We start from the raw sequence: 27,984 nt of genomic DNA, 5'->3' as shown, positions 1-27,984 counted from the left end.
AAGTGAATGCCGGCACTGCAGGCAGGAGTGGGAGAAGGGCCTAGAGACCCAAGAAGGAAGACAGGGACCACGGCTGCTTCTCTCTTTATTGGACGCTTTGTAGATGTCACACAGGTCTAAAAGTTACACCATTAAATAATTATTTAAAAACCGACCAGGATTAAGGCCCTGGTCCAGAGCTCCAAACCAGAAGCAGAAAGGAATGGGGGTGGTGGGCTGGGAGGTATTCCTCCAACATCACCAAAACCCAGAAAACGAGGATCCTAAACTCCTTCACAGGCCAAACCAGGGCACGGGCCCTTGGGTTAACCCTCAGATGCCTCTGGCTGCATCACTATCGGGTCAGAACCAGCAAGGAGCCGGCAGGAACAGCCAGCCGAGTCCAGACGTGGACAAAAGTAACCGGAAGGACAGGAGACGGACAGGTACTGTCCAGCTGTAGATGAGATCACAGAGTGCAGCTAAGGCAGGTGGGGGGAGGGGCTGGGGAGCAGTATTGCAGCAATGCAGGAGTGCGGCCCCAGGGGCCTGGCCCAGCCGGCCGGCCGGCAAGGGCTCACACGTTGTGGGTCCTCCTGGTGAGCTGGGGCTCCTCGCCCACTAGCTTGGACTTGAGGTGCTCCTTGTAGGCCAGGATGTCTCCAGGCCACTTGGTGATTGTCTGCTTCTCACAGACCCAGATTTCTTGTGCAACCTAGAAAGCAAATCCTAGACTTAATGATCCTGACCAGTATCCTTCCCATCCCTGCCCAGGAGACTGTTCCCAGGGGATTCTGGGAAGAAAACCCCATAACCTCCCGCCCAGGCCCACAGCCAGCTCAGTTTCACTACCTCAACGTTCTTAGGGCTGGCCTAACCCAAGAGTACCATAACCAGCAGGTTTTGGAGCCTTCCAAGCCAGGACCTGCTGTGTCACCCCGATTTCCAGTTCCCTAGCAGGACCTAGATCTGTTCAGACACTTCACTCTCAGCTTCCTTTTCTCCACCCCATCTTCTTGAAAGCTTCAGAGAAACGACCAGCAGCTTTTTCACTGATGACCAGCAGTAGCCCTCTGTCTAATCCAGAGTCTCCCTAGTATGATACTATTTCTAGGCTGAAGAATCTTGGAACCACAGAAGAAGCACCCTGTTCTCTACCCAACTCCCTTGCCCATTTTGGCCAACAATGCCAAGTAGGCTAAAAGCCCCAAATAGCTACTGAAGAATTCAAGTATTTCTACTAAGGCTTTCTAAGTTTCCCAAAGAACCATAAGATCTGGCCCTGTCCACCCTGTCTATGTCCTGAGTCCACTTTCCAAATACAGTGAACATGAATTGCGTGCCCTCCACGTGCCATGACGGTGCTCTACCTAACTGCCTCTCAGATGCCCTCTGCTCTGCCTCCCACCCAGCCAGAAGCCTCACCTGCTGAATGAGTCTGAAATCATGGCTGACCAGCATCATACCACCCTCGAAGTCATTGACGGCGTCCGCCAGGGCATCGATGGTCTCGATATCCAGGTGGTTGGTGGGCTCGTCCAAGAAGAGCATGTGAGGGTTCTGCCAGGCCAGCCAGGCCAGACACACTCGGCACTTCTGCCCATCAGACAGGTTCCGGATCGGGCTCACCTGCGTGCAACCGGCCAGTTATAAAAGCTGGTGTCGCCCTCACCACACATCGCAACTCACCTCTCCCCACGGCTCCTCTGTCGTCACCATTTCACGGAAAGTGGGGCTCAGGAAGACCCAAGGTCACACAGCAAGACGGTGGCATAGCTGGCGGTCTCTCAAGACCCAAAAGGGATACATCTGGAAGCCTGAAGCCGTCTTGACACAGAATCTTAATAAAGTGGAGCAATCCAGGGGACCCACAGTTGAGACCTGAATCCAGGAACTTGTTTGCTAGGTTTCAGTTTCCCTTGCCTTTAAGCACAATGGCTCATCCCGCTAGTCAGGGGGGCAAGGGCACGTCAGAGACTGGCACGCTATCCTCGCCCCTCCCCTGAGACCTAAGTGCTCCAATGCATAATAACCCAGAGCAGAGGAAAGGCGGACCGTCCAGCCATAGCCTCCCAGTTACCTGGGGTTCTTCTCACACCCCCTCCACTGACCTGCTGTTTCCCAGTGAGACCATATCGCCCAATGATCTTCCTCATTTCTTCCTTCTCCTTGATCTCTGGGTAGCATTTCATCATGTACTCCAAAGGCGAGAGGTCTAAGTCCAGCTGCTCTTGTAAATGCTACAGGAAAAAAGGGACCCACCCAGATGTGGCTGGTGTCCCACTTCAAAAGGAAGCCTGCTGGGTTTCCTGCCGAGTACCTCTCTACCTCTACCTAGGAACCTGTTCAAGACTCCAGAGGCAACTAGGAGCTGACTTGGTCACATGCAGCCCCATTCCCACACCCTAGGTAACTCCCCGCTCCCCACTCCCCGCCAGGACTATACCTGATGGTAACGCCCTATCTTGACATGAGAGTGTTTTCGGATCATTCCATCTGTGGGTAGTAGCTAGAAATAAAAAAAATAAAAGAGTAGAAAGTGGAAAGATAAGCACACAGAAAAGGAACCCCGGTCAGAAGCAGACATAGGCAGAGAGGGGAAACAAACACATGTTCGCACTGAACAAGACTCATACAACTTCCTGAACTGAATCTACACCACCGCCTCACAAACTGCTATTCTGGCCACTCTAAAAATATCTAGGAAGGTATACTGAAACAGGTGCTTTCAAGGGAGGCACAGACACACACCACACAACCTACTGAGTAGTCGCTGGATTACTGTATGGCGCACTGACTGCGGAACAAGGGGCTTGGGTATAGGTCCGACATACATTTTCTACAGCAAAAGCATATTTCTGAATGCACAGGCGTTTCTGTATTCTAATTGCTCTGAATGAAACCACAGAAAGATGCTGAGAGCGTGCATGTGTTCTCCCTCTCACCCACGCTCTCACACACACAGACCCCCCCCTCAGGTTTCTCTGAGAAAACTGCCCCAAACCTCAGCCCTACCCAGTGAGACCACACGCCCCAGAGGACGGCTCGCTCAGGCCCTCTAAGAGCAGCGGCCCCGGCCTCCCCTCCCTCTCCCGCAGGCGCACCAGCATCCCATCCCGGAGTCCCTCGCCCCAGCGTGGCACCATACCTCTCCAGTCAGCAGCTTCAGAAGAGTGGACTTCCCCGCTCCATTGGGCCCCACCAGCGCCACTCGTGTGTCGAGATCGATACCAAACTCTAGATTGTTGTAGATGCAAGGCTGAGGTGGGTGTGGGAGAGAAAGGGGTACGGGGCTAGGCTGCTGGCCAGCCTGACTGCAGACTCACCCCGCCGAGTCCCCAGTCACCGCCGGAGGAGGCGGGGGTGAGGCGGGCGGCAGCCCTCACGCGGACCCCAACCCACTCCTCCAGCCACCAGCCCGGCTGAGCAGTTTTCCCTCCAAGTACTTGAGCGGGGGCTTCTACTCTAAGTCCCTCAATCAGGCGCCCCAGGCGGCCACACCGGAAAAATCCCCAGCACCGCGTGGGTCAGCGGGCGCGCTCAGCGAAGGGCAGGAGGCTCTCCTCGGCAGCTGCCACTTACCTTGGAAAACGCACCCCAGCTTCCCAACCACACCCAAGTACTCACCCCATCTTTTGTATACTTGAAGCTGACATTTTGCACCATAATAACGGGTGGAGGGATCTTGCCACATGGTGGGAAATAAAATGACAGTGTCTAGGAAAAGGAGAGGGCATTTATCAAGTCAGGTCCTTTCTTACCCCCCTCACCTTAGGCCGCCTAACTCCACCCCGTCAGAACGTACCCTGTCACTCACAACCCTCTCTGTCAGTCCTGATGCCATCATTTTCTGTAGCGTCTTCTCCTTGCTCTGGGCCTGCCGGGCCAGCTTGGCACTGCCATGACCAAACCTAGCGATGTAGTTCTGAAAGAGGCCAGAGAGGGGGCGAGGAGCGGGGGCAGGCTCCAAACAACTCATCTTAAACGCATGGTCGAAACTGACGACAGCGTCCTCTCTAGCGCCCCGCAATCCCCACACGCCCTCACCCAACTCCCCTGGAGACAGCGAACTCGGCTCTACGATCGCCCTACCTTCATGTGTGCAATCTGATCCTGTTCCCAGTGAAACCTCTTCATCTGATTCTCTTCCAGCTCCAGCCGTGTCTTCACATACTGATCATAATTACCCTGCCAGAAAGTGCACCAGGCGAGACAGGCAGCTTTAGCCTCGGTCCTGGCTTCTCACTCAGGGTTCAGGGGGATGTGAGATGGCATCTCATTTGGCCCTGGTTGTAAGACTGTGCAGTAAGGGGACTTCCCTGGTGGCACAGTGGTTAAGAATCCGCCTGCTAATGCAGGGAACACGGGTTCGAGCCCTGGTCCGAGAAGATCCCACGTGCCGCGGAGCAACTAAGCCCGTGTGCCATAACTACTGAAGCCCGCGCGCCTAGAGCCCGTGCTCCGCAACAAGAGAAGCCACCACAATGAGAAGCCCGCGCACCGCCAACGAAGAGCAGCCCCTGCTCGCCGCAACTGGAGAAAGCCCGCGTGCAGCAATGCAGACCCAACACAGCCAAAAATAAATAAATAAATAACGTAAAAAAAAGAAAAAAAAAGATTGTGCAGTAGGGAAAGAGGAAGTGTATTAAAGAAGCACATCCTAATCTAGAACCTGAGGTCTTCCGAACTGTGTGCCTCTCATTCTTAGCTCAGCCAGAGCAGGGCTCTGGATCAAATCCTCAGGTTAGCCATAAAGACACCCACAGCGTTGGCAATAGCCCTGAAAACCACTGTCAAACAGATACCTAGAGGCTCACAGCCTTCCAAGAGCACCTCTTTCTACTCCCCATCCCTAGAGACTGAAGCCCCCATGCAGACTACAAGAACTTCCTCCAGGTGGGAAGACATCAGACCCATCAGATTTAGGACCTGGCGAACCCTGCACTGTGGACTGCCATGACCTAAACTAGACTCAACCTAAACATCCATCGTAAAGGGTCTGACAAATGAGTTACAGGCTAGCCACACAATGAAATACTGGAAAAAATGAGCATGATTTATATATACTCATACAGAAAGCAGTCCAAGACAAATTAAAATTTAAACGCAACCTACAGAAGAGAATGATTAAGATTACAACTGTGATAAGTATACGTGAAATCTTCTACAAACGCTTGCAAGTACGTGTGAAATTTCTGAAAGACTATGTAAGAGAACTATTAATACTCCCATGGTGAGTACAACCATGAATAAAGAGAACTTCTGTTTTTCATTTTTTGATATGTTTTTTGAAATAGAAAAAAATGTGACGGCAAGGCAGAAAAGTGGGCTGCTGAGATCCCGGCTCCCATTCTTCATGGAAGGAGAGGAGGAGGGGCACGGTGCCGGCCGCCGTGAAGCAGGTTTAAGTAGCCACTCGAGAAGGCAGACAGCAGCAAGGCCTGCCCGGCACCATGAAAAGTCAACCTCTTCGCACACGGCAAACATACACCATATGCACAGGCTGCCAATCCGTGGCCTATGGCCTGAAAGCAATTACTTTGGGACCAAAATAAAACAGGGTGCAGAACTCCCTGTCCACGTCTTTTTATAGCAATACGTAGAAAAGGACTGCTAAGTCTATTTTTTTTTTAAAGGAGAACTTCGGGGAACTGGTAAGCACAGAAGTTACTGTGGAGAAGCTGGGGCCACTCACCGTATAATACTTCAGTTTCTTGTTGTGCATGTGAATGATGTTGGTACAGACACCATTCAGAAAGTCCTGGGAATGGGAGACGAGGACCAAGATGCGCTTAAACCTGCAAAGCCAGAGAACCAGTCAGGGGGGCGCTCAGAATGGCAGATGGTTCACAACAGGTGGGCCGACTGTCAGGCCCAGAAAACCTGCATCCGTTCCCGTCCTTACGCCTAGGCATCCTTTAGATTTGTTCGCCACTTCCCAGTCCTTAGCACCTAAGCCGCCAGTGCACAATCTGCCTGTAAGAACACTTTGATGCCCTCCAAAGTATGGTGAGACAGTCTGAGTTTCCTCAAACTTTTGGTCTAATTTTCTCTTTTCTCTTGATAGGTAAGACGTGGATTTATTTAGAGAGAAACACACCCCACAGACAGAGTGTGGGCATCTCAGAAGGTGAGAGCAGCCTGTTCTTATTTTCAAAAGAATGGAGTGGAGATGGCAGTAACCGTGACGGTAACATCAAAAGTGTATGCACACAGACACCCATAAACACATCTAAAATCATGGGTGGGAAGAACTGGAATAGGCACAGTAAAAATCACCACGCTCGGCTTTTTAAAGAAGGTGCCAAGTCATTGCAGAGACCATGGAAAGCCTTATTCTAGAACTGGGGCGATATTCCAGGTTATCTGGCTCTCTAGCCATAGGACCACTGCTATATGGGCTATTTTTCTCTTTGTCACTGCATCATGATCTTAGATGGGAATCCCCGTTTATATGATATATATAAATACAGTTAAGAAAAAATATTGTCGTAATAAAGACATTGTATTTTAAATAATGGGAAAAACCAAAAAGAGTAAAACAAACAAACCCACATATTTCGGACTAAACAAAAACAAAAAGGCCTGCCCTAAAGATGCTTACCACCTTTTCAATCTGGCCTTCACTCTGGCCCCACTTCAGTCCACTTCTCACTCTGCTCTAATATCACTGGGGGTCCTGGGCATCTATCTCCCTTGGACTCTGCTCAACTCCCCCTTCAGGACCTGCCCACTTCCACCCCCAGCCCCGCCCCCTTACGTCTTTAGCTCTTCTTCCAACCACACACAAGCGTCGAGGTCCAGGTGGTTGGTGGGCTCATCCAGGAGCAGCATGAAGGGCCGAATGAAGAGGGCTCTGAAGAACAGGAAAGGAGACAGAGCCACTTCAGCGTAACGGGTGCTACGCAGGAGGGGACAGCCTGCCTGCTACCTGCAATTCCGGTCAGGCCTGCACTGAGTTCTGAAACCAATTCTAGGCTCTATACCTCAGGGGAAAGGTGAGAACTAGGAGAGAAACCAGAGATGAAGAGTGGGGGTTAAAGGGCAGAAAACAGCTGAAAAGCAGGGGGAAGATGCAGTTTGGAGATAAGCCTGTAAAAGTCCTTATGAGTCTACAAGTCTTTTACACTGAGGTTGGTGACCATCGGGAACACAAAAGGATACAGAAAAAGTAAACTGCTGAACTAAAAAGTATTCAGATTAAACCTAACTGGTGGGGTTGCCAGACTCTACCAAGGAGGCCAAATTATGTTCTTTTCTGAGGTGGCATCTCAAGACAGGAGAAACAAGGGGAGAACGCTGGGTCCACACGTGGTCACCACATCCGCAGCACTTGTTAGAAACGAGATTTCCGGACATCCAACTCCAGCATTCTGACTCCAGCACAGATTGAAGAGGCTAGGAAATCTGTATTTTTAAAAGCTCCCTAGGTGAATCTGAGGCAGCTAATCCTTGCTGGCACGTGAAACCACGGCTCTCATGTTCTAAGGCACACAAGCAGCTTTGCTAAAGCAGTATATCAAGCCTCACCAATGCACTTGGCAGAGACTGGCTGGGTAAGTAACCACCTCTTCAACTGGGGACTTTCTGGGGGTTTGGTGGGGGAATGATGATCTACAGAAACTCATTTCGGGTCCAGGTCACAAGAGGGTAAGAAGGACAGATATCCTAACAGCTGTCTAACATTTTATCTTTAAACAGCAAGAATTAGAAGGACTGAAGCACAAAAAACGGTGGGAGAGGAGTCAAGAGGAAAGAAAGAAACAGACCTACTCTACCATTTACCTAGGGCTGGTCCCAGATTCCTAAACACTGTGCCGGAAGTCCAACAATGACCACTTCAGTCAGGAAGCTCACTCCTTAGCTCAGGTATACCACCCCCGCCCCTCCACACTGTCAATATTTGGCACTTACTGACCATCAACCCTGTTCTAAACAGTTCCACTGGTTTAGAACCCTGCTCTGAACGCTGAGAGAGATGGGGTGCTACAGAGGGTCGAGGAGGGAGAGACTCACCTGGCGAGGGCAACCCTCATCCTCCAGCCCCCACTGAAGTCTTTCAGCTTCTTGCGTTGCATGGCAGGTGTGAAGCCCAGTCCGTGCAAGATCCGTGAGGCTCTCATCTCCGCCTTGTCAGCGTCCAGCTCCTCCAGTCGCTCATAGAGCTCTAAGAGCTTCTCACACTCCGCTGCGGACAGCGCGAGGCCCGTGAGGCTCCCTGGGCCTTTCCCGGGAGGAAGCCCGCCCCCAGGGCCCCGGGTCTGCAGCCCTACCGTCCTCGTGAGCCAGCCGTTCAGCCTCCCTCTCCAGCATGGCCCGCTCTGTGTCGACTTCCATCACGCACTGCAGGGGCGTCTTGTCACTAGGGGGCATCTCCCGAGTCAGATGGTAGATGTCGATGTGCTCAGGGATGGGCACTTCACGTTTCCCAATAGCAGACAGCAGCATGGACTTCCCTGAGAGGGGCAGGCAGAGCACAGGAAGAGAAGTGGACGCTCAGGACAGCTCTGCCTGTCATTCTCCTACGTCAGCCCCTCCGCTCCAGCCACAGCACGACCTCATCACTGTCTGAGTACTTTCCTTCCTTTCAGTCATTCAAATCCTATGATCCCCCCATCCCTGCCCGCATCCTCGGGACACCTTTCCTCCAATTCTTGTCCCAGCCCTCCTCTGTGAAGTCTGTTCATCCACAGCCGCCTCACGCACCGCTACTCCCGCCCCTCCCACCCACTTCTCCAGCACCTACTGTCTACAACTACTCATGTGGTGCTTATCACGTGACTGCTCTATATTGCTAGTTCCTCTTCCCTGGGCATACCTGGTCTCCCACCCATACCATAAACTCCTTGCTTTGTACATATCTGTGCTAAGTAAATACTTGCTGAGTGACATATGAGCCAAGGAGAGCTACCTCCCACCTCACTTTCCAAGGGCCTCACCAATTCCATTTAAGCCAATGAGACCATAACGACGGCCTGAGTTTAATTCCAGTTTGGTGTCACTGAGCAGCTCTTGACCATGAAAGGTGAGGGAGAGGTTGATGATGTGGGCATCAGTACTGTTGGGGTGAGAGGCAAGGACGCCAGTGACAGCTCGAGCAGCAGCTTTCTTCATCTCAAAGTCCTCTAGCTCCTTGGTCAGCAAATCCACTTCTGGGGACAGAAAACAACAGCAGTTTGGGAAGAGGGCTATGAGACAGACGAAGCTCGTACACAAAAAGGCACGTCTCAGAGCATCTGGATAGAGCAGTCAGTAGAGCATCAGACTTTTCATCTGAGGGTCCAGGGTTCAGGCCGCTGGCTGGGCATTTGTGGCTTCTGCCCTTCCTTAAGTTACCAAATATTATCATACAAAGATTCAAAGGCTGAAAAAGGCATGCCCTGAAGGACCTGGGCTCAAGGTCAGGTTGAGCTGACGCAGACGTTTCACAAGCTTTAAACAGGGTGTACACTGCATACAGATCTGCCCTGGTATCCTGCTTTCATGGGCATTTTTTACTTCGCAACTTGTCCTTTTAATTCTAACTTTCCTTGTTCTAAGATGATACAATGCATAGTAGGAATGGCTAGAACTCCAAACTGTCCTCCATGAGTATGTGTTAAAGAATTAGTACCAATGCCCAAAATGAAGCAGATGCTATAGAGGTGCAATGCTCTTACTCCACGACCTAGAGCTTCCAGATGGTGCTTCCAAGAAGCTATGCTGCCCAAAAGGGACCAGTATGAGAAAATGCACACAGGGATCAATGGCAGGGGGAGCCAAGGCTGGGAAAACCAGAAGTTCCAAGTCTGTAGGGTTTCAGTGATGCAAACTGACCATGAGACAAAAGACTAGCTGTTCTGCCTTTGTAGTTTTTCAGGCATGACTACATTTTCAGGCTGGGAAGAACTATTAATATATGGCTAACGTTAACTGGCTAATAGTTGTTGAGTCTACTCTGTGCCTGGGACTGTACAACATTATCACTCCCCATCTAATTTAATCCCCATAACCCTTATAAGATAAACTTAGGACCCTCATTTTATAGATGAAGAGGTTAAATAATATAGCCAAGGTCAAAAAGGCTAGTAAGTGACAGACCCAGAGTTTGAACCAGGCTTTGTCTGACCCCAAAGCCATGACCTTAACTATTTCACTATCCTACCTTTCCATAAAGGACAAGTGCCCACAAAGTATTATTGAAAAGTGGGACAGAAATGGGGGTAGAAGGAGTCTTGGTAAGTCTCTTCCAAAAGAGAGTAAGGTGATCTATTAACCTTTTCAGGAAGGAGTCAAAAACTACACATGAGGGTCCGCTACCGTGACAATCTTCTAATTTTCTAGTCTTTGTTACCCTTACCCATTTTCCCATGGTAACCTTACAGTAGAACACCTGAAATGAGAAAGCCCACGTGCTTGTCCTTAGGAAGAGTAAAGATGGAGTAGAAGGGGGAAGAGACCCCGGTGCCGTCCTCAGACAGGCAGGCGTGGGGAGAGCAACTTCAAGGGTGTGATGGTTAGTCTTAGGTCACTCTCCAAATACCCCATCCTGTCGGGAGATTACCACTGCTGGTGCTATACCCACCCTGCTGCTGAACCTGCTCTGCCTGCAAGGAGTCAGAACCGAGGGCAGGGACTGTCCTGCCAGACAGATGGCAGTCACTCTACGTCTACCTCAGCTTCCAGGACAGTGTGTTATACGTAACTGCTTGATGAATACAGGCATACCTCGTTTTATTGCACTTCGCTTTATTGTGCTTCACAGATATTGCAATTTTTACAAATTGAAGGTCTGTGGAAACCCTACGTCAAGCAAGTCTATCAGCACCATTTTTCCAATAGCATTTGATCACATCCTGTCTCTGTGTCACGATTTCAAACTTTTTCATTATTATATTTGTTACAGTGATCTGTGATCTTTGATATTACTACTATGATGGCCAACATTTTTTTAGCAATAAGATATTTTTAAATTAAGGTACGTACATTGTTTTGTTTTATTTATTTATTTATTTGGCCGCACCACGTGGCTTGCAGGATCTTAGTTCCCCAACCAGAGATTGAACCTGGGCTCTCAGCAGTGAACGCCAAGAGTCCTAACCACTGGACCGCCAGGGAATTCCATACAGTGTTTTTTTTTTCGTTTGGTTTTTTGTTTTTTATTTTTTTGGCCACGCCGCACAGCATGTGGGATCTTAGTTCCCCAACCAGGGATCAAACTCGTGCCCCTTGCATTGGAAGCACGGAGTCTTAAGCACTGGACTGCGAGGGAAGTCCCCACACATTGTTTTTTTAGACATAATGCTATTGCATACTCACTAAACTACAGTATAGCGTAAACATAACTTTTATATGCACTGGAAAACCCCCAAATTCGTGTGAGACTCACTTTATTGATACCACAATATTGATATTTACTTTATTATGGTGGTCTGGAACTGCACCCGCAATATCTCCAAGGTATGCCTGTACTTTTCAAATGGAGAACAAATTTTTTGTTTTGACTGATGAGAGGAATTTAAAAAGTCTCTTTTCTACACAGTTGAGTTACCAGGCTTCCCACAGCCCTGCTTTGTGCCAATCCCTGTTCTAGATGTTGAGAAGAAGATGTACAGGGAGAAGTTTATGGTCTAGATCAGAAGTTGGTAAACTTTTTCTTAAAGGGCCAGATGGTAAATATTTTAGGGTTTACAGCCCAAGTGACAAAAATCAAAATCATTATGTAGGTATATACATTACCATTTAAAACGTAATCACTTAAAAAATGTAAACCATTCTTAGCCTGGGAGGGGGGGTGGCTTAAAAAAAGGCTGGCCAGATTTGGCCAACTGCCTGTTTCTGTAAATAAAGTTTTATTGGGACACAGCCACACCCATCATTTACATATTGTCTACGGCCGCTTTCCACTACAATGGCGAAGTTGAACAGCTGTATCAGAGACCATATGGCCCACAAAGTTACAAATATTTACTATCTGGATCTTTACAGAAGAAGTTTGCCAATCCTTGGTCTATATCTCTATCTGCTCAGGCAAGAAGATCAAAATTAAGGGAAAGCTATACAGCCAACCCTCTACATCCACAGTTCTGCATCCACAAATTCAACCAACTGAGGATTAAAAAAAAGAATTCCAGGAGTTCCAAAATTTCCACACACTGGCAATTATTTCATAGCATTTACAATGTATTAGGTATTACAAGTAATCTAGAGATGTGCTAGGTTATATGCAGATACTACATACACCATTCTCTATAAGGGACTTGAGCTTCTGTGGATTTGGGTATTCACAGGGGTCCTGGGACCAATCACCAGCAGATACCGAGGCACTACTGTATACCATTTTCTCTTGATCTCTTCCACTTTACAGCATCTATGACCTAAGTCATCTCCTGAGCTTTAAAATTAAGACTTAGACCTCACTGTCCTAGCCTACAGCATCCCACAAAACAGACTCAAAAAGTAAGTGAACAGCACTGAATAAATGCAGAAGGGATTCTGGAATAAACTTCATCAGAGAGAATACTGTAGACTTCACAAGCAGCCCCTTTCTATTCATTCCCCAAGCAAGGGGACCAGCTGAACTCTAGTGCCTGTCTTGAAGAGTCTCACTTTCTAAAGAAGGTTGAACTGTCTGCCAGAAGTCGCTTTCTTTGATATTTATTTTAATCTTTCCGTACCTCACTACCTAAAGGCCATGTGGCAATGGTAACAGGTAAAGGCTGGAGAACAGTGACCTGCAGCATTAAGTAATTCCAAACTCAGAGAAGAGAGAGGACCCATTAATTATGAAAGCAGAAATGACCCTGGGTCCCTGGTAATAAGAAATGTTTTGAGAGAGCTGGCAAGAAAACCAGATTTCATACTTCAGAAGAGTAGCTCCCTGAGGAAGCAGGGTGAAAACCAAAGCTCCCTTATTACTGAGATAGGGATACTATAGCTGGGTTCCCCCTGAGAAATTCTGGTTTCCTAGGGAGAAAGGTGAAGAAGAAATTTGTAATGGGAACAGTGGACAATAGTCTCAAAGTGGGATTCAGTTTTCTATTTTTCTAATTCATCCAGAAAGTACCTACAGAGCTGATGATAGATACTGCTTAATCATTGTTCCTGAGGACCTAGAGGAACCCTGTCTACTTTACAGATCACAATTCAGCCTGCTCGTTCACTCCTATCATTCTTAACTTCCTATCGCTCCACCACTCTGGCCAGGAAGAACACATCCCCATGGCCTGACTTTACTGCACTAGCTTTCTCTCATAATTCTTATTTTGGAGACAATTCCTACCATTCAACTCTCTCCTCTCAATCATTTTTAACTCTCCCTTTTCTGAATTCCTATCTGTCTGTTGTAACTTGCATTAATAATTCTCCTCTCCTCTTCAAACATTTACCTAGTATCTCTATCTGCAAGGCCGATCAGGCAAAAAAAATATACTACACAAGACGTGGTCTCTGCACTCAAAGATCAAGCAATTTAGGTGAAGAAACAGAAGGCACAACATAAAAAGGTAACACTGGGACTTCCCTGGCGGTCCAGTGGTTGGGACTCCACGCTTCCACTGCAGGGGGTGTGGGTTCCATCCCCTGGTTGGGGAACTAGGATCCTACATACCGTGCAGCTCGGCCAAAAAAAAAAAAAATAACACTACAGATAGTATAGGGGTATAGTGAATGGCAATATTATTGAGGTCAGGTTTGACTGGGAAAGATTTTACCATCCTGAGCTGGGCCCTGAGAGAAATGTCAAATGTAGCTAGTAAAAAAATTGTGGTATTAGAACCTCAGTGTGTAAATGGACAAATGTGGTGACTATTCAAGGGACAACAAGAGTCGATGGAGAAGACCTCTTCAGAGTGTTTTCAGGGGGCAAGGAAGAAGGCTGGGATAGACTGCCAAGGGCCGGGGATACTCTTGATCACACACTGCCCTGTTTCCCCATCTAGACTGCAAGATATCAGACGGCAGAGCGTGCTTAGAGTGCCTTAGTTTCCAGCACAGTGTCTAACACTTGAGAAGCGCTCATAACAGAAAGGCATCTCTCTCCCAAGAAAAACCCATAAAACAACTCATGTGTTTCTGTCTTGCTGGTACAGCCACTACCGCTGGGAGGACAAGGGTATCATGTGGTAAGGAGCCTGGCACACTGACCTTCATGTGTAGAAATGGAAATTAAGAAAGGAGCAGGGAACTGACCTTCTTCTCCAAGTCTAGAAGACAGAGCAGCAAGGCAGCACAACCACTCCCATATCTGCTTGCCACTGAGTATGTGAGAACTCTGTGTTCAGTTTCCTTGATCAAGCTCCAACTCTACTGGTTTGGTTCATCATGAAAAGTTTCATGGCACCAGATATATTCTCCAGTGCCCCCAGCATCCGGACTCTGATTCCAGCTGGGGCATCCTTTATGTCCGAGCAACCATCCCAGGAACCCACCTCTCCCTCAATTCACCTGTGGTCTCTTGGCCATTGGCCTCCTCATTTTTCTCCTCTGCCACCTGTGGCTCTGTGACAGCATCTCCGTTTTCTTCATGTCCTTTTCTGGGCCGCTGTCGTGCTTTGGCAGCTTCCTTCTTTTTGGCTGCCTTCTTCTTGGCCAGGTCGGAGGGCATGGTGATGAACCACAAGGGAACGTTACTGTTCTTTCCGGAAGCCTGAAGGAAGGCAAACACCCCCAGGTTCTAAACTTCCGCAGAATGCCTGGGCCTGGTTCCATCCCTCTCAGGAACTGCCTAGCGAGCCTCTGATCCCAGCTCCGTCCCAGCCTAGTCGCTCCCAACTCTGTCAGGATCTCTCAAGCCAATTCGGATCCTCGGCCGCTCTTCTAATCTCAACAGCTCGTCCCTCGGGCTCTGTCCACCAATCCCCACGGACGGCCTCACTCTGGAAACGCTCCTCCTTTCAGGGCCTCCAGTTAGGGACCGGGTTCGGCCCCTCGGCACAGGTCCCGGTCTCCAGTTTCCCCACAACTTGGCGCTCCACGCTCCAGCCGGCCGCCTCACTTTCCCGGGCTTCCTCCTCCAGTTTGCCTCCGGCCTCCTCCCCGTCCTCCCCCTCCACACCAGCTGGCCGTCGGGTCCAGCTTCTTCCCGGGGCGCCCTCGTGCACCCCCCCGTGAGTCCCTTCGGGGTCTCCTCACTCGCCAACCCCCGAACCTCCCCAGCCCCCGCCCGTCACCGTCTCTCCCTTGGCCCCTTCTTCTCCCGCGCAGCCGCCTCCATCCCAGCCCGGTCCTTCCTCCCTCTTCTCATCCCCCCTCCCCCTCACCGGCCAGCACCCTCCCCCCCCCCCCCAGCGCCCCTTCCCCCAACTCACTGGGCCTCGCCGCTCGGCCTCTGTCGCAACAGAGCAGCTCCTTGAGCTCCTCCGCGTGCGGCCGGCTCACTAGCCAATCACGGTCTCGCGCGGCTCTTGGCGCACCGCCGCGTAGACTCCTGGGAAGTGTCGTCCTCCAGCCGTGGCTGCCGAGCCTGAGACCCTCCTCGAGAACTACCGCGGATTCCAGGGGCCTCGCGGGCCGGCGCGACGTCATCAGGATGCGCGAGGCTGGGAAGATTGGAGTCCAGGAGCCCTCTGCCAGCGGCGCGCTGCGGGAACTGGAAAGTGCAAATCCCAGCTGGCTCCTCGGATAAGTGGCTGCACCTCCCAGGCTACCCTACCTCGGGAATAGCTGAGGAATTATGCGGAGATACCGGGTTTATAGGGCCGCCCAACCAGCTCAGACAGCAGGGCGAGCGACTACACTTCCCGGCAGGCATCAGGCAGGAATGGGTCGAAACAATGGGGGAACGAAGAGGAGGGAGGAGGAGGAAGCGTGAGCCGGCTGGTGAGAGGGACGGGAAGACGCTCATCACTACGAAGATGATGCGAAGAACAGAATTCCTCCATGAAAGAAATGTGTCCTCGTTCCATGAAACTGAGGTTTTAGAGGCTGGTCCAGTGTTAACCAAACTTTAGAAGGTGCGGAACGTTGTTCCTGAACCGTGGCTGCTCAGCCTACCCACTCCAGAATTGTTAGGTTTCCATCCAAGCCATGTAAGTTTGATGGGGAGGGCCCTGAAGTAAAAAACAAGACTTCTTTTCTGAGTTTAGCTTTATCGTCATTTACCAACGTGATCTTGCCCGTTACTTTTCTTTGCCCGTTACTTTTCACTGTTTAAAATCCATCACAGACTTCTCATAGACTACAGTGCAAATACCAAATGTGTAGCCTCAAATACCTCTCCAGGCTTCTGACCAGCAGTGCCTCCAGCAGTGACACGGCTGGAGGGAAGCAAAGGAAGCTGTTACTCCCTCTGAGCACATCCTCCAAAAGTAGCCCCCCTGACCCTTTAAAAAAGTGAGCCCAGGGACTTCCCTGGTGGTCCAGTGGGTAAGACTCTGCGCTCCCAATGCAGGGGGCCCAGGTTCGCTTTCTGGTCGGGGAACTAGATCCCACACGCATGCCTCAACTAAGACCCTGCGCACCCTAAATAAATAAATAAATATTTAAAAAAAAAAAAAAAGTGAGCTCGCTCCACGCCCCCCCCCCCCCACAGACCTAGTTTTCCTCCTCAAGGTTGATGCTTCAGTAGACTCTAATTACTTGCATTTCAGAAATAAGCCATGCTATTTCACACCTCATGCCTTGGAGCATGCCTTTTCCTAGAATACCCTCCATGAATTAAGTGCCTACTCTATGTCTGACTCAGAGCTAGATGCTAGAGTTTCAGTGGTGGTAAGTCATTCCCGGACCTCACGGAGCTCACAATTAAGAATGCCAAAAAACTGTCGCTCACCATCTGGTTCTAGAATAATGAAGTCACTAGCCACTGCAGTCGCAGACCTTCCACACACCCTGAAAGGAGTTCAGGGCTGAGATCAGGAATGAGGCACTCTGTGCTCTGGGAAAAACTGGCAGAACAGGCCTTCAGATATTTTCTGGAGAAGATTTTACGAGCCCAATTTCTTGCAACTCCTCATATCTAGAAAAACACTAAAATCATTAACGGAGGCATCTGCTCCTTGAGACTAGCAGTAACCTGCCAAAATGTGTGCCTGATTACAAACAGCCCCCCTTCAGTAAAATCATATATATACTGATGTCCTCTACCTCTCCAGAGCAGTTTCTCACAGCTATCTGAGAGGCTGTCTCCTGGGCTATAGTCCTCATTAGGCCCCAAATAAAACTTAACTCACAACTCTCACGTTGTGCATTTTTTTTTCAGCCGACGAGATGGAAAATTTAAAAAGGACACAGATGATGACATTCAGGTGATAAGTGCCATATGGGCAAAAGCATTGTTTTAGGCAAAGAGATATATAGACAGTAGTTAACTGCCTGCAAAGCCCTTCTTTATGAAACAAGGAAGTTATATGATTGTGGATCACATAAAATTGTTTATCCAAGCACCTAGCCTCCTGGGAGGTCTACAACATGCCTGCCTCTCCCAGCCTCATCAAAATGCGTGGTCACAGGCAGGTTTCAGGTTACAGAGACCTAAAATTAATTATACTCTTTCATTTATGCCTTCACATTTAATCCCCCCAACAGACTCTAAGGTGGGTACTAACAGCATTTTACAGATTGGAAATACAGGCACGGCGCTATTAATAAAACAACACTGCTGGGAGGAAACATGGCCAGGCTTGAAGCTCAAATCTTTCGGTTCTGGGACTCCAGCTCTGTAAAGTGACTTGGGACGGCAAGGGCTAACCAGTTCCTTCTCTGACTCCACCTATCGTGTCCATGATTTCCCATGAATTGACCGTTGCTGGGCAAAGTCTCCTTCAGCACAGAAAGAGTGGCCTAGAAAAGTAAGAAGTTCTGCCATTCTCATCCAGGGTTTAGGTCTCTTGCAGGCAACAGACCTGGGCATGAAGGGAGAAGAAACGGGGAAATAAGAGGGAGAGAGGTAGGGGAAAAGGACTGGCTAAATACTAACAATTACAGAAGATCAGTGCTGGAAGCAGGAAATGAAGAGTCCAGACTCTTCATTTAAAATATGAAGAAACTGAGACCCAAGGGAGGAAATGTCTCATCCAGAATTACCTAGAAACTTAGTCACTGAGAAAGGTCTAGAACTTTGCTGTTCAATGTGGTAGCCTCTAGCCAGATGTGGCTACGGAGCACTTGAAATGTGGCTAGTCTGAACTGAGATACGCTGTGTGAAATAGGCATTGGATTTCAAAGATTGCATGTGGAAAAGAAAAAGAATGTAAAATATCTCAATTTTTTATATTGATTACACGTTGAAGTGTTAACATTTGGGATATATTTAATACTATAAAATATATTATTAAAATTAATTTCACCTGTTTCATTTTGCTTTTTAAAAAACTGTGGCCACATGAAAAGATGCTTAACATCGCTAATTATTAGAGAAATGCAAGTCAAAACTACTATGAGGTATCACTTCACACCAGTCAGAATGGCCACCAACAAAAAATCTACAAATAAGAAATGCTGGAGAGGGTGTGGAGAAAAGGGAACCCTCCTACACTGCTGGTAGGAATGTAAATTGGTGCAGCCACTATGGAAAACAGTATGGAGGTTCCTTAAAAAACTAAAAACAGAGTTGCCATATGATCCAGCAATCCCAATCCTGGGCACATAACCAGAAAAGATGACAACTCTAATTTGAAAAGATAACATGCACCCCAATGTTCACAGCAGCACTATTCACAATAGCCAAGACATGGAAGCCACCTAAGTGTCCATCAACAGATGAATGGATAAAGAAGATGTGGTATATATATATATATATATATATATATGAATATTACTCAGCCATAAAAAAGAATGAAATATTGCCATTTGCAGGATAAAGAAGATGGGGTACATATATACAATGGAATACTACTCAGCCATAAAAAAGAATGAAATAATGCCATTTGTAGCAACATGCATGGACTTAGAGATTATCACACTAAGAGAAGTCAGAAAGACAAATACCATATGATATCACTTATATGTGGAATCTAAAATATGACACAAATGAACTTATCTATAAAACAGAAACAGATTCACAGACATAGAAAACAGACTTGTGGTTGCCGAGGGGGAGGGTGGGTGGGGGAGGCATGGATTGGGAGTTTGGGATTAGCAGATGCAAACCAGTATATATAGACTGGAAAAACAACAAGGTCCTACTGTATAGCACAGGGAACTATATTCAATATCCTGTGATAAACCCTAATGAAAAGGAATATGAAAAGAATGTATATATATGTATAACTGAATCACTTTTCTGTACAGCAGAAATTAACACAACACTGTAAATCAACTACACTTCAATAAATAAATTTTTAAAAAATATTGCCATTTGCAGCAACATGGATACACCTAGAGATTATCATACTAAATGAAGTCAGACAGAGAAAGACAAATATCATATGATATCACTTATATGTGGAATAACAAAATGATACAAATGAATTTATTTACAAAACAGAAACAGGCTCACAAACATAGAAAACAAATTTATGGTTACCAAAGGGGAAAGGGGTGGGAGGGATAAATTAGGAATTTGGGATACACACCACTGTATATAAAATAGATAAACAACAAGGACCTACTGTAGAGCACAGGGAACTATATTCATTATCTTGTAATAACCTATAATGGGAAAGAATCTGAAAAAGAATATATCTATAGCTAACTGAATCACTTTGCTGTATGCCTGAAACTAACACAACATTGTAAATCAACTATACTTCAATTAAATAAATAAATAAATACTTTAAAATGTGGCCACCAGAATATTTAAAATTTACATATGTGGCCCACATTATATTTCTTTCTTTTTTAAATATATTTATTTATTTATTTGGCTGCATCAGGTCTTAGTTGTGGCACACGGGATCTAGTTTTCTGATCGGGGATCAAACCCAGGCCCCCTGCATTGGGAGGTCGGAGTCTTAGCCACTGGACCACCAGGGAAGTCCCTCACATTGTATTTCCATTGGACAATGCTGGTCTGGAACCTGTATCTTTCAACCTCTAGATGACTGTTTCTACTATGCTTCCCAGAGTCTTCTAACAAGCCATTCATTTACCACCTATTTACATGCCAGTTGCTGAGGGGAGATCAAATTGCTGTCTATCTGATGATAAGACCAAAACATAGTAAAGGGTAAAGGTGCTGGTGCATTCCATCTCATGTGCCTCCTATATGGGTTCTTGACTCTACCAACCCCAATGTTGCCTTTCAATAACAAACTTTTCAAGTAACACCCCCTTTCCTGTTTTGAAATAAAGTTCGTATGTCACAAAACCTAACTACACACATAAATTACAAAAAATTACAGTGCAATGACAACAGAAAGAAGAAAGAAAAGGAAATCCTTTATAATAAAAGAATAATGTTATTTCAGAATGCTAGAAAACATCATTAGTCAGACGCTTGTACCTAATGTAGTACCAGCTTGAATGTGACAGTACAAATGAAGACACAACACCATGAATGACATTGCTGTGCATGATACAGTTCTCCAAAATGTTAACAAGTACATTCCTGGACAAAATGAAAGTACAATGTTCCTTCCATTTTCATGATAGTTCCGTTCCTTGAAAACTCAGCACATATTACAACCCTGCAAAATTACTTAATTTTTATATATAAAACACAGGCTCAAGGATTAGATGATTGGAACCTTTTTTTTTTTTTTTTTCACGAACAAGATTGTTCAGTAGGACATATTTGAAAGCTACGTAGGACAGGGACTTCCCTGGAGGGTCCAGAGGCTAAGACTCTGGGGCTTCCACTGCAGGGGGCGCAGGTTGAATCCCTGGTTGGGGAACTAAGACCCTGCATGCCCCACGGCGTGGCTGGAAAAAAAAAAACAAAAACAAAAAACAAAGAAAGCTACTAGGACAGATAATTCTTTCTAGTGTGATGCGATCTTGCAATATATAAGACATCTAGCATTCCTGCTCCTCCCCTCAACCATCTGACAACAAAACTGCACTTCCAAATTGCTCCCTAGGGATGTGCCGTCCTGGGTGGGAACCCACCATACTTGTTTGAAGGCCCCGCCTGCCTTCCAGCCTCCCTTGACCTGTTTTCCCCTCACTCACCAGGCTTTAGCGGCTTTGGCCTTCCCAGTTCTCTAGGCCAATCTCTTCCTTGTTCAGGGCCTTCTGTGTTCTGCTCCTTGCCTGGAAAACTTCTCTTCACTTTTTGTCTGGGTAACTTACTGCACCTTTGGATCTCAGGATTCCCAAATTCTCAGTCTAATTCTTCCTGTCCTGTTTCTCCACTGGAGTCTACTTTTCTGCAATGGTTCTTATGACAGTTTGTGACTTCCACCTAAATTTATACTTTTTTTGTCAATGTGTCTTTAATGCCTGTCTCCCGCAACTCTCAGCTACCTGAGGGCAGGGACCATGCCCACCTCGTCTACCACTCCTTTACGATGGTCTGGAACTTAGTAGGCAAACAATAAACATTTCTGAAATAACTGAGTGGGTGATGGGGCTCGGGAAGCCCATTGGGAGCAGTCGTCAAGGAGGCAGAAGCGCGCTCACTGAGGGAGAGTAATTTTTTCTAGGGCAGAAGGGAGTTGAGGTTGAAGCTTGCGTCACCTTTGGGTCCGTGCTGGGTTCACTCGGATTAGCGTCTGCGGAACGCACGCCTGCTGCTGGGGGGCGGCGGGGGGCGGGGGGCTGTCGGGACGACCACGTCACCCCACAGCGGGTACGCGCCGCAGAGAGTGGGCGGGACGACCACAGAGAGGGCGGCGGCGGAGCGAGCGGCCGGATGCGGTCACCATAGAGACGGGGACTGACAGCGAGCGGAAGAGGAAGGAACGGGCCAGGCTGTGAGGTGGCAGCTTCTGCAGCGGCGGAGCCGGCGCCTCGGGCCCTGGGGTCTGTTCCCCCTTCCCCGCCCTACCCCTGCAAGGGGCGTCGGGGGCGCCGCTCCGGAGGACAGGAGCACGTCCCAGCCCCACGCCCTCACCCCCACTCCCCGGGACCGGGCTGGCCGCGGCCGCCATACCCCGGCCGCCCGTTATCCGCCCGCCGCCGCCGCTGGCCCGGCTGCAGGGGACTCCCCCCGTGGGCCTCGGGGTGTCCTTGGTTGTTCTTCGCCCACTGGCGCAGGCAGGGCTTTTGCCCCCGCTGACGGGCCTGAGAACGGGGTCTTTGCCCTCCTCTCCCCGCCGCGACCTCCATTCCCGTCGCCAGAACGAACGGAGTCTCCCTGCCCCTCCTCTACAGCCCCGTGACGCAGCCAGTTTTATTTCTGTTGTGAGACTAACGGCTAACACTCGCTTTGGGCCTTCTTTCTAGGACTAGAGTTGCTCTTTGATTGCTGAGAGGTAGACAGGGGCGCCGGGCTTGACAACGGGCGCACCGGAAGCCAGCCGAGCATCCGTGCGCCTTCATAGGATCCCTGCGTTGTCGCTAGCTGCTTCTCTTCTCGGTTTGCTTTGGTTCGGCTTGGGTACCCGGGGCTCTGGTAACACCAAACACCGAATCGCTCTTAGGCGGCCGGGGTTACTGTCATTGGCCTCCCGTCCCTTCTCAGAAGATGGTGGGCAGCACCAGCCTCTCAGCAGCGGGGGTTCGGAGAAGAACGCCCTGCCGAGTGGCTCCATCAGCCATTGTGCTCCTCTGAGAGGCTCTGCGTGCTGAGTCACCATATCCTCCGTCCACCTCATTAGGTGGGCAGAGCTTCTGTGCGCGGTGCCAGTGGCTCCTGACCACTCCTGACTACTGGGAGGGGTGGGTACCCTAGCCAGATGTCTGCTTAACACTCGGGAATAGAATGGAAAGGCCCTGACCCCATCCCGGTGCCGGCCTGGCCTTCAGCGGCCAGTCAGCAGCGCCTGCAGTAAACTGAGTGAGACGTGCCCCTGCCAGGTGCTCTTTGGGAAAGGCCCGTGGAGTTAGGTTCCTCTAGCCGGGGGCTGTTGTGTTGATGGAGCACGTGCTTTTCCCCAAGCCCATCTTTATCGGTTGCTGCCATCTCTTGGCTTAGATCCAGTCTACAGATGTATGTAGTCCTTTTGGGGTTAGGTTTGACAGGATTGAGTTTTATTTCCTCCCGTTTTTACTGGAAGCCTCACCATTAGTGGGTGAAATTGATTGTGATATTTACTATCTGGATTGAGGGTTAGATCCAGCACCTTGACAACAGAAGGCCAGGCAGACATTTCCCGGGGATACTGGGCCTGGAAGCAAACACGCCTTGTTCTCTTGGTGACCTCATTGACCCCAGGTTCCTTTGTTAAAACTGCAGACCTACACCCGGCCAGGTGCCCATTTACCCACTGATCGATCCTTGAGGCTGTGCCCTCTGGGGCACGCACATGGCAGGGCCCACCGCCATGCGACTGAGCTCAGTGTTGGCTCTGCTGCGACCAGCACTGCCCCTCATCCTAGGGCTGTCTCTGGGGTGCAGCCTGAGCCTCTTGCGGGTTTCCTGGATCCAGGGTGAGGGAGAAGATCCCTGTGTAGTGGCTGTGGGGGAACCAGGAGGGCCACAGAATCTAGACTCAGGAACTCAGCTTGACCAAAGTGATGAAGACTTCAAACCCCGGATTGTCCCCTACTACAGGGATCCCAACAAGCCCTACAAGAAGGTGCTCAGGTGAGCGTTGTGTGTGTGCATAGTCCCCAGACCCCGGTTTAGGGTTGCTCCAAGTCCTTGCCTCTGCCTTCACTGGTAATCATTGTAGGCTCCTTGAAGCAATTCTTTACCTTGTTATCCATCAGGGTTTGGTCCAATTTCTTCCTCCTCCTCAGGTCTGAGAAAGCCTCACCCATTGGTGTTAAATTAGTAGTTGGATGTTCTTCAACGGGGCAGGAATTGCATCTAGCCCATCTCCTCCAGCCTTGGCTGACCTCTCCCCAAATCAGGCCCAGTGTCGGCTACTCAGTGGATACTCACTCCAGTAGCTCATGAATATGGATGAGGAGGTCTCTCCCTTCTCTGTTCTCAACTCCAACTCACTAATTCCTAGGGGGATGTATAGGCTGGACACACTGAGTTCCTAAAGATTAGGGAGTTGACCCTTGGCACGCTGGTCTCCCTACAGGACTCGGTACATCCAGACAGAGCTGGGCTCTCGCGAGCGGTTGCTGGTGGCTGTCCTGACCTCCCGGGCCACACTGTCCACTCTGGCTGTGGCTGTGAACCGCACGGTGGCTCACCACTTTCCTCGGTTACTCTACTTCACTGGGCAGCGAGGGGCCCGGACTCCGGCAGGGATGCAGGTGGTATCTCACGGGGACGAACGGCCAGCCTGGCTCATGTCCGAGACCCTGCGCCATCTTCATACACACTTTGGGGCCGACTACGACTGGTTCTTCGTCATGCAGGATGACACGTATGTGCAGGCCCCCCGCCTGGCAGCCCTGGCTGGCCACCTCAGTATCAACCAAGACCTGTACCTGGGCCGGACGGAGGAGTTCATTGGCGCGGGCGAGCAGGCCCGATACTGCCACGGCGGCTTTGGCTACCTGTTGTCACGGAGCCTCCTGCTTCGATTGTGGCCACATCTGGATGGCTGCCGAGGAGACATCCTCAGTGCCCGTCCTGATGAGTGGCTTGGCCGCTGCCTCATTGACTCTCTGGGCATCGGCTGTGTCTCACAGCACCAGGTGACAGCCCTTTCAAGTTAATCCCAGTCCCCAACAAGTTAGTAGTGACCGAGTGATTGGCCTCGAGGCTGGGTGCTGCTGGCACTTTCCCAGCAGCACCCTGGGGCTGTCATCGTGCCTTTTCCAGCCCTGATCACCCCTCTAGCTCTCCCTTGCTCACCTCTGGCAGTCTCAGATCCCTAGGGCCGTCAAAAGTGGCATCTTGTCAGGGACCCTCTGAGCAAGCCAGAAAGGTGCCCCTTACCAGTCCTCCCACCTGGCCCCTTGCCCTCCGCCCCTTCCCTGACACTTGCACAGTCACCAATGATCTGGGAGTGTCGTAGAGATGGCCACTCTCCTGGAGGGGTAAGGTAGCCTAGGAGCCTCCCTTTTGGTTGGTGAAGAGGGGACGATACCAGAGGGGCCCCTCTTCCCAGACCAGAGGATTGGGAGTATTTGCTGGCTTGCAGCTTTCATTCTTCTGAGGAACAGTGGGGTTCTTTGGGGGGTGGGCGGGGGCTAGGGCATCCTTAGTTGCTTAGCTAGCCCTCTCTTTTCCAAAATCCATTGGTGAGAGTGAGGCCGAGGTTGAGGGGACACCAGAATGGGCTCCTGTGCCCTCCCCGCTTCTGCGGCAGTGGCAGTAATAGGTGTGAATGCTGAGCGTGGTCGAGGGTGGTCAGGCCGGGCAGCCCTCCCTGTGTGGCATTGATTGGTCTCATTGGTCCTCTAGGGGCAGCAGTATCGCTCGTTTGAACTGGCCAAAAATAGGGACCCCGAGAAGGAGGAGAGCTCGGCTTTCCTGAGTGCTTTTGCGGTGCACCCTGTCTCCGAGGGAACCCTCATGTACCGGCTCCACAAGCGCTTCAGTGCTCTGGAGCTGGAGCGAGCGTACAGTGAAATAGAACAGCTGCAGGTGAGCCTGGGACCAGGGTTGGAGGTCAGAGGGAGCTTCAGGCGTCCAGGCTCATGATGGCGTGGGAGGGGAGGCTGGGCGAGGTAGAAGGAGGCTGACCATACCCCAATTTAAAATGACTCCAGGGAGAAGGGGCTCTGGGGGGGTCCAGGTCAGTCAGAAGATAATCAAAGCTCCTGGCATGACTTGGATGCACTTAAAAGGGTTTGCAGGTGAGCTCTGAGGACCGGGCTTGGTAGAGTGCTTAGACAGAAGAGTGGTTTGTGTGTTTTTGGGGCGGGGTTTGGGGTTTTTGTTTTTTGTTTTATAAAAGTTAAGTGAATTAATGTTTGTTTGTTTTTAACAACTTTATTGGAGTCTAAGAATAGTGTTTTTTTAATTTTTGAATTTTTTGGCCCCCCTGCGCAGCTCGCAGGATCCTAGTTCCCCGAGCAGGGACCAAACCCGTGCCCCCTGCAGTGGAAGCTCGGAGTCTTAACCACCAGGGAAGTCCCGACAGAATAGTTTTAATTCCTCTCCAGTAGTGCCTCTCCAGCAAGGAGGCAAAAACCTAGAAGTCCCTGAACCTCCAGCACCGCCCTTAGAAGGTCCAAGGGCAGAAGCTAGAGGAACTCTCTGCGTGACCGAGGGGCTTGTCTGAGGTGGGGTACAGGTGAAAACAAAGGGCTCTTTACGAGGAGAGCGCGAGTGCTTTGAGTATGGAAGAGAAAGACTGCCCAGCTTTAGGTTTCAGGGTGCTTTAACCTCCACAGAAGCACATTTCCCACCGCCTCCTTCTCACAGCAGTTGTGAAAGGCGGCTGTGATTCGTGTGCCTTCTGCACTTTCTGGATCAAAGAGTGTAAAGTACAGGGAATTAAGCCATGAGCCTCACCGAGTGCTGCTGGGGTCAGGGCAGACCTCAGGCCCCGGGACGCCGGAGCGGGGTAGGGTCCTGACTGACTAGCGGGGCACTAACTGGGCGTCCCTCCCACCCAGGCTCAGATCCGGAACCTGACCGTGCTGACCCCTGAGGGGGAGGCAGGCCTGAGCTGGCCCGTTGGGCTCCCGGCCCCTTTTACACCGCACTCTCGTTTTGAGGTGCTGGGCTGGGACTACTTCACAGAGCAGCACACCTTCTCCTGTGCAGACGGGGCCCCCAAGTGCCCACTGCAAGGGGCTAGCAGGGCAGATGTGGGTGATGCCGTGGAGACTGCTTTGGAGCAGCTGAATCGGCGCTATCAGCCCCGCCTGCGCTTCCAGAAGCAGCGGCTGCTCAACGGCTACCGGCGCTTTGATCCAGCGCGGGGCATGGAGTACACCCTGGACCTGCTGCTGGAAGCTGTGACGCAGCGCGGCCACCGGCGGGCCCTGGCCCGCAGGGTCAGCCTGCTGCGGCCCCTGAGCCGGGTGGAGATCCTCCCCATGCCCTACGTCACCGAGGCCACCCGCGTGCAGCTGGTGCTGCCGCTGCTGGTGGCCGAAGCCGCCGCGGCCCCTGCGTTCCTGGAGGCCTTTGCAGCCGGTGTCCTGGAGCCACGAGAGCATGCCTTGCTCACCCTGTTGCTGGTCTATGGGCCGCGGGAAGGGGGCCGAGGGGCCCCGGACCCGTTTCTTGGGGTGAAGGCTGCAGCAGCTGAGTTGGAACGACGGTACCCTGGGACGAGGCTGGCCTGGCTCGCTGTGCGCGCGGAGGCCCCTTCCCAGGTGCGGCTCCTGGACGTGGTCTCTAAGAAGCACCCCGTGGACACGCTCTTCTTCCTCACCACCGTGTGGACCAGGCCCGGGCCCGAAGTCCTCAACCGCTGCCGCATGAACGCCATCTCCGGCTGGCAGGCCTTCTTCCCGGTCCACTTCCAGGAGTTCAGCCCCGCCCTGGCACCACAGAGATCTCCCCAGGGGCCCCCGGGGGCCGGCCCTGACCCCCCGTCCCCTCCTGGTGCTGACCCTGCCCGGGGGGCTCCCGCTGGGGGCAGGTTTGACCGACAGGCTTCCGCAGAGGGCTGCTTCTACAACGCGGACTACCTGGCGGCGCGAGCCCGGCTGGCTGGTGAGCTGGCAGGCCAGGAAGAGGAGGAAGCCCTGGAGGGGCTGGAGGTGGTGGATGTTTTCCTCCGGTTCTCAGGGCTCCACCTTTTCCGGGCCGTGGAGCCAGGGCTGGTGCAGAAGTTCTCCGTGCGTGACTGCAGCCCTCGGCTCAGCGAGGAGCTCTACCACCGCTGCCGCCTCAGCAACCTGGAGGGGCTGGGGGGCCGTGCGCAGCTCGCCATGGCTCTGTTTGAGCAGGAGCAGGCCAATAGCACCTAGCGCGGCCCGGGCCCCCCCACCCCACCCCGCGCCGCCACTTAGAGCCCTTCCGGCCTTAGCCCCGGCCAGGCGGGGCAAGATGGATGGACCGACGGAGGGCTTGTTGCTGTATTTCTGAATAAGAAAATGTTATTAAAAGTGTCTTCTGCCAAACCGTTTTTAGGTCTAGGGAAAATGGAGTAAGAAGACTCTGAGGGAGGGGGTGGGGGGTTCCCCAGAGGGACCCACTGCCCTCCCCTTCCCCCTCCCTCCCCAGTTACCAAG

General features: G+C 50.6%; 2 protein-coding genes across 8 annotated transcripts; one reads left to right on the top strand and one right to left on the bottom strand.

Annotated features, from left to right (window-relative positions):
- Positions 1-72: 72 nt before the first annotated feature.
- ABCF2 (ATP binding cassette subfamily F member 2) lies at positions 73-15,518 on the bottom strand. Of its 2 annotated transcripts, none has more exons than XM_059933024.1 (15): positions 15,267-15,518; positions 14,404-14,605; positions 8,919-9,131; positions 8,253-8,435; positions 7,996-8,167; positions 6,740-6,835; positions 5,675-5,777; positions 4,072-4,167; positions 3,785-3,904; positions 3,607-3,696; positions 3,128-3,238; positions 2,426-2,488; positions 2,091-2,219; positions 1,405-1,608; positions 73-694 (listed from the first exon to the last, which is right to left on the bottom strand). In XM_059933024.1, the coding sequence occupies exons 2-15, from the start codon at positions 14,561-14,563 to the stop codon at positions 557-559; spliced, it is 1,878 nt and encodes a 625-aa protein (XP_059789007.1). In that variant the 5' UTR covers positions 14,564-14,605; positions 15,267-15,518; the 3' UTR covers positions 73-556. The 2 variants fall into 2 exon arrangements, with proteins under 2 accessions (XP_059789007.1, XP_059789009.1); XM_059933026.1 differs by lacking the exon at positions 15,267-15,518 and adding an exon at positions 15,129-15,174.
- Positions 15,519-21,655: 6,137 nt separating this feature from the next.
- On the top strand, positions 21,656-27,873 carry CHPF2 (chondroitin polymerizing factor 2). Of its 6 annotated transcripts, none has more exons than XM_059933021.1 (5): positions 21,656-21,801; positions 23,177-23,527; positions 23,976-24,540; positions 25,253-25,435; positions 26,413-27,873. In XM_059933021.1, the coding sequence occupies exons 2-5, from the start codon at positions 23,247-23,249 to the stop codon at positions 27,718-27,720; spliced, it is 2,337 nt and encodes a 778-aa protein (XP_059789004.1). In that variant the 5' UTR covers positions 21,656-21,801; positions 23,177-23,246; the 3' UTR covers positions 27,721-27,873. The 6 variants fall into 6 exon arrangements, with proteins under 6 accessions (XP_059789004.1, XP_059789002.1, XP_059789003.1 ...); XM_059933019.1 differs by having other exon boundaries at positions 22,225-23,527; XM_059933020.1 differs by having other exon boundaries at positions 21,656-22,598.
- Positions 27,874-27,984: the final 111 nt, after the last annotated feature.

This window comes from Balaenoptera ricei, chromosome 9, assembly GCF_028023285.1.
Source record: "Balaenoptera ricei isolate mBalRic1 chromosome 9, mBalRic1.hap2, whole genome shotgun sequence".
Classification (NCBI taxonomy): Eukaryota; Metazoa; Chordata; class Mammalia; order Artiodactyla; family Balaenopteridae; genus Balaenoptera; species Balaenoptera ricei.
The sequence above is the reverse complement of the archived record's forward strand: the minus strand, read 5'-3'. Positions and strand labels throughout refer to the sequence as shown.